The 6,000-nt window shown below is 44.0% G+C and overlaps 1 protein-coding gene across 2 annotated transcripts in view; it reads left to right on the top strand.

Annotated features, from left to right (window-relative positions):
* Positions 1-5,366: 5,366 nt before the first annotated feature.
* The window catches only part of APPL2 (adaptor protein, phosphotyrosine interacting with PH domain and leucine zipper 2), a 54,936-nt gene continuing 54,302 nt past the window's right edge, over positions 5,367-6,000 (top strand). For both annotated transcript variants that reach the window (XM_074941011.1, XM_074941001.1), the window contains exon 1: positions 5,367-5,667. In XM_074941011.1, coding sequence (XP_074797112.1) covers positions 5,614-5,667 — 54 coding nt within the window. In that variant the 5' untranslated portion in view covers positions 5,367-5,613. The remainder of the gene's footprint in view (positions 5,668-6,000) is intronic.

The following is a 6,000-nucleotide window of genomic DNA, read 5'->3' as shown; positions in this document are numbered from 1 at the left end:
TGGGGAAGTTCTATGGACTGGGTATACAGGAGGTCAGCCTAGATGATCATATTGGTCCCTTCTGGCCTTGGAATCTACGAATCTCCTTGTTATTAAGCACCAAGCTTAAGAATATGAGGCACTCTATGTTTAAATACAGAAATAGACTCAGCTAACTTAGCACACGTGATCTGTATATTACTACTCAGCCATTTCTCATAGTGCTAAGTATAAGATATGCAGCCGAAAAGGAAGTATGATGCCATCTGCTCTTTAAAGTTATAATGGGATATGTGAAGGAGAAAACACAGTGATATGCGTTCCTCTATAACTAGTGTAGCTGGAAAAAATCATCAGATTTGCAAAATTACTGAAAAACCTGTTTCATACAAAGAGCACGGCATATATGTAATGAAGACCATAATGCTACTTACTAACACATCCAGAATAAATATTTCACAAAATGCTAATACAAGCTTTCCATAAATAGCTATGGTACTTTAAAAATAAATATTGCAGTGTTCAGTATCATTATAGCTAATTATAATGATTAGACTTTGCATATAATAAAACAATTTAGAAAACTCAGGACAAGAGAGGACTCCTGGGGGATCTAAGAAAACTAGGTAAGTGGAAGTGTTCATAAATGCAAGGGAACAAACATTGTGGAAGAAGCAATTTAGGCTACTATTATGCATTGCTCATTTCTAAATTATAACCATTCAGGAAAAGGACCCTGACATCATTGTCGGCAGTTCAATGAAAATCTCTGATCAATGTGCAAAGGGCAATCAAAAATATTAAGATATATAAAGAATGCGATAGAAAATGTTACAATGCCCTTATATAAGTCAATCGTTCACTCACTTATTGAATGAAATGTTCAGTTCTGGTCAAGCTATCTCAAAAAAAGACACAGCAAAAATGGAAGGGGTCTAGAGATGTCCAATGAAATGTACAGAGAGGCATGGAAAAATTCGATCTGAGGAGAGTGAAAAGTTAAGGGTAAACTTTTGAAAAAGGCCTGTGACACTTAGAAAGATAATTCCCATTTTCAAAAGTGATTTAGGAACTTGGGAGCCTAACTCTTATTGACACAGTGAGACTTGCATTTCTATGGGCCAGATATTCAAAATCTCATTGATTTCAATGGATGTTAGGCATCTAATCTACTTAGGTGATTTTGAAAATCCCAGTAGTTGTCTATCTTTAGGCACCTAAATACTTTTGAAAATCTGTCCCTAAGTGCCCAAGTCATTTTTTAAAATGGGACTTAGGCACCTATGTCACTTAGATGCTTTTGAAAAATTTACCCAAGGGCTGTTATATTCAGAGAGGAGACAAGTAAGAAGTCCCATGACAGAAGTACACAAAACAACGAGAAGGTAAGTAGGCACAAGGGAACTTTCAATTAAATTGAAAGGTAGCAAAATAAAAATAATACAAGGAATTCCATTTTTATACAACATATTGTTAAGCTATGGAACTCATTGAAACTGTATGCCATTGACTGCCAGAGTTTAGCAGGATTCAAAAAAGGATTAGACATTTATATGGATAAAATAAACTCCACCTGTTTATGATAAAAGAGAATATTAAGAGGTACAAACTCTCATGCCTTAGGGACCAAGCGAACTGCTAACTGTCTTACTTCTCCTATGGATACACTATTCCATAACTAGCCATTATTTAGATTCTTACACCTTCCTACAAATGGTAATAGCCTCTGTCAGAGACAGGATACCGGACCAGATGAACCATTGGTATGATCCAATAGGGCAACTTAAGCTCTTTGGGGCAGAGTCTGTTTTTTTGTTCTGTATTTGTATAATGACTAGCACAATGGGGTCCTGGCCCATGACTGGGGCTCCTATGTGGTTCGATAATACAAAGTAACAATTCCTATGCCCCTATTTTTAAAAGGGTTTTGGCTACCAATTTCAAAAGAGACTGGTGAATTTGGATGCATCAGTTTGGGGACGGGGGGTTCAACTTGAGACACCTTAAATGTAATTTATAGCAAGTCTGCCCACTGGTACTGCTGCTTTGACTGATTGTGTAACTTTTCTTTATTGTGCTTTTAAGTTTATGTCAAGCATGCTCAGAGCTCTGGAGCTTAAATATTGAGTTTTAAAATCTAAATAAAATAGAGGGGCCTGATTTTCAGAAGTGCTGAGCATCCTCAGAGAGACTGGAGCATTTAAAGTGACTCAAGTTAGGCACCCAAAAATTAAGACACCAAAAATCGCTAGTCACTTATGACAATTTAGGTCTTTCTGACAAAAAGGCTCTACTTTCTCTATGATTTTGCAGTTTTTATTTTTTACATTAAAATAGTTACACTACCCTTCACTAGAACTGAAGGCGAAGTTACTCCATTCATGAAGCTGAATAATCCCTGTTACACACAATTATGAAAAAATTAATTGTCTCTCCAGTGATCATGCGCACACTAAATACCATTGAGTCCTGTTTGCATAGAACTAGCAGAACCAGTCACACCAAATAAGTATGGTACAGTGCTGGAAAGATAATTATAGGCTTCCAAACTTGAATCATTAACTAAACAAAGCCACCAAGAAAAACAGGTGAGCACTCAAAGGTTGTGCTCTCGAGTGTGTCGAAGATATGAAGCAAAGCCACAGGTGTTACCTTGGTTTGGGAAGTATTTCAGAGTACTTTGTTGTTGAACTACTCCCCTGTATGCAAAACCATTAGGAAAAAGAAGTGGACAGTTACTGAAGGAAGGAAGTGGCATGCTAGACACAGTTAAGAAATCATCCACAAGTGTCCTGAAGCTAATTTAAGAGGCATGGATCCTCTGGTCATAGCATGGAGTCTGAGCCTCAAATGGGCTTTTAAAAAGTTTTTAAGAAAAACAAAAAAAGCCAGGACTCCAAGACAAATGGAGACAGACACTATCACGTGCTACCATGACAGGTTCAAAAGTGTCTTCTGTAAAGAAGTTTTCTTCAGAGGTTACCACACCATCTGAAAGACCTCTGTAACACAATTAATATTTAAAACTTTGTTATTTCTGTTTTCTCCAGACATGAATGTATTGACTACGCGTCTTATACTTGATATGTGTGAAATACTAGCTGATTATCTTTGTTGCTATGCGGTCACTTTCCTGAGGCAGGCAAAGTGAAGTCAACGTGACAATCCAGTTTGCTGATTTTAATTAAGGGACTGGAACAGAGAGTCCAACTTCAGTGCCAGCAGAGCAAAGCCATGCCAAGGCAGACTTGGCACATTGGGTTAAAGGGTCATATCAGAAGGAATACCATTCAACATCAGACCAACATAAATTCCGAAACAATATAACTTAGCCAGAAGTACAGTGCCTGATGACTCTTTGTCAAACTTAATTAACGTTAACCGTCTTGCAGTTGATTTGCAAAATTTTCTTTATGCCCCACTTCTTTTGTGCTTTCTGCAATCAGGACAGTCTATTTTAGCAGTCACCTTGTTTACATTTTAAGGTGTTTATAATGTTTTAAGAAACACAAAAGCAGAAAAATTAACAGGGATTTAGATGCAACAGATGGGCACTGAGATTAATGTTAGCAGAGTTAGGCCAATGCTGAGCAGTTTTGAAATTCCACCCTGTATGTACTTAAAAAAAAAAAGAAAGAAAGAAAAAGGTGAGAGCAACATCATAACTATATGAAGAGAGTGGAAACTTCTCCGTGGGGCCAGTGTCAGATCATTTTAGACCCAACATTTTACCTCCCTTAATGTTTCCTGTTTGATCAATGTGTAGTTCCTGTGGACTCTTAAGGTCATTCTTTTTAAAGGGGCTGCTGGTTTTGGTTGCCTCAGTTACTGGTCTTCAGACACCTTGGACCAATGAAAGATACAGCTCTTCAGCACCTTTGAAAAATCAGAAAAGTCATTAGCCTTGGTCACCAAATGCTTTTTGGCATGTCCAAATGTTGAATTTAGACACCTCACACAATTAAGATACCCCAGGTTAAAAATTTGCCCTCGTTAGTAGGGGATGAAGCACTCAGCACATTCCCTCTTAGTGTAGGAACAAGCCAGGAGCACTTTGCTCCTGTAATTTTGGGCTGCCAAGCAGACAGACGAGTAAGTCTGCTCTAATTTACACCAGGGACTGCACTGGGCCTACAGAGTAGCCCAGAATCTGGGAGCCCCCTTTACTTCCACTTTTGGGCTGTGACTTCTGTGCTGCACTTCTTGAAAAGCAGAGCACAGAATCTGGCCCACACAAGACAGACAACAATACGTTTAAACACAAAGTATGTAGGGACAGACAGGATGTATGAGATCCACATCACCACCCAGGGGGGCAATTCTAGGAGAATAAAAAGTTGGAGGGGGAAAGGAAACATGTCTCCTCATACCCTTTACTGCTTGTGCCAGTGGACAGGGCTGCAGATGCGAGAGTGGGGAGAACAGATCACTCAGACCTCGGGAGAGTGACTGTCGGGATATAGAGTAGCAGCCGTGTTAGTCTGTATTCGCAAAAAGAAAAGGAGTACTAGTGGCACCTTAGAGACTAACAAATTTATTTGACCATAAGCTTTCGTGAGCTACAGCTCACTTCATCAGTTTCCACTGAATGCATCCGATGAAGTGAGCTGTAGCTCACGAAAGCTTATGCTCAAATAAATTTGTTAGTCTCTCAGGTGCCACAAGTCCTCCTTTTCTTTTTGTCGGGATATAAGTTCTAATAAATCCCCTGACGCAGGGTACCATGGGAAAGTTGTAGACAGGTCACTGGCCTGCTGCAGGGGGAGGTGGGAGTGTTGCAGAGCAACCCCCCTGCACTCATCCCACAGAGGCAGCTCCTATCCTGGAGGGAGGCTTGGGGCTGGGGGCTTTGCGCTCGGGGCATTGTAACCCACTCCTGACCACCTCTCCACCATGACAAAATGCAGCTCGTGGTTTGGGAACCACTGCGCTAAAGGCTGAACACTGGATTTGCTGTTAAACTAATTTTACTGTGGCAGTTAATTCAGTTGGGAAGTTAGGCCAGCAACCCAAAGCGTCAGCGCATATCTAGCAACCATCCCTCATCTCCAGGCACATCCCTCAGTTCAGTCCCCAAGTTCCACTCAAATTTAGCATCCCCGCACTTTTCCTGGGCTTCCCACCGGACACAGGGGCACACGAAAGTGAAAGTATTGGAAATCCATCTTCCTCCCTCCCCCCCCCCCCCCCCGCATGGTAAGTGTCCGGTGCGTGAATAATTTCCCCGCCTCCCTCATTTTGGCTCTTGGTGCCGCACCGAGTCACCCACCCGCCCCGCTGGGCCTGGGCGAGAGTTTCGTGCCCGCGGCTTTGCAAAGAGTTAACCGCGGCAGGAAGCGCTCGGCAGCCACACTTCCTGCGCGGGGATCTCCCCAGCTGTCACTCTTCCTCGTGACTCGCTGCCTTTTGCAAGGAGGCGTTGGGAGCAGGAGGAGGAGCAGGAGCAGGAGCGCGCCCGGCTGTGTTTACCTGGCTCCTGCAGAAAGCAGCCTCCCTTCCCGCCGGGGCGGGGCCAGAAGCCCAGGTTGGGAGTCTCGCTCTGCGCTGCAGCCAAGCAAGACGTGTCAGGGCTGGGACGCCCTGCAGCAGCGGGGTGAATCCGGCTCAGTTCCTCACGCTCCTCGGAGAGCCAGCATGCCCGCCGTGGACAAGCTCCTCCTGGAAGAGGCTTTGCAGGACAGCCCGCAGGTACCCCCGTCTAATCGCTGCTCTTGCCCTTTCCCTCCGGGGAGCACCCCCGGAGCCAGTCTCGGGCTGGCGGGAGGCGCCTGGGCGCCGCGGCGGTTCGCAGGCCGGTACAGGGAGGAGGGTTGTTTTCACGAATCCCGCCGCGCCATGGGGCTGCTCTGGGGCTAGCCCTACTCGGCGCCGTGCAGCGCAGAGGCCCGTGACGCACCTGCAGTGACAGCGGCGTGAAGGCCACACGGGATTCAGCAGGCCCGAGCAAAGGGGGGCCCCACAATCCAGGCTGGGGGTTTGGGGCCGGGGTGAGACGCTGAGCAAGAACAACAAATGGTAATA

The sequence above is a fragment of the Natator depressus genome, chromosome 1, assembly GCF_965152275.1.
Source record: "Natator depressus isolate rNatDep1 chromosome 1, rNatDep2.hap1, whole genome shotgun sequence".
Classification (NCBI taxonomy): domain Eukaryota; kingdom Metazoa; phylum Chordata; order Testudines; family Cheloniidae; genus Natator; species Natator depressus.
Note: the sequence above shows the minus strand (reverse complement) of the source record. Positions and strands in the feature narration are given on the sequence as shown.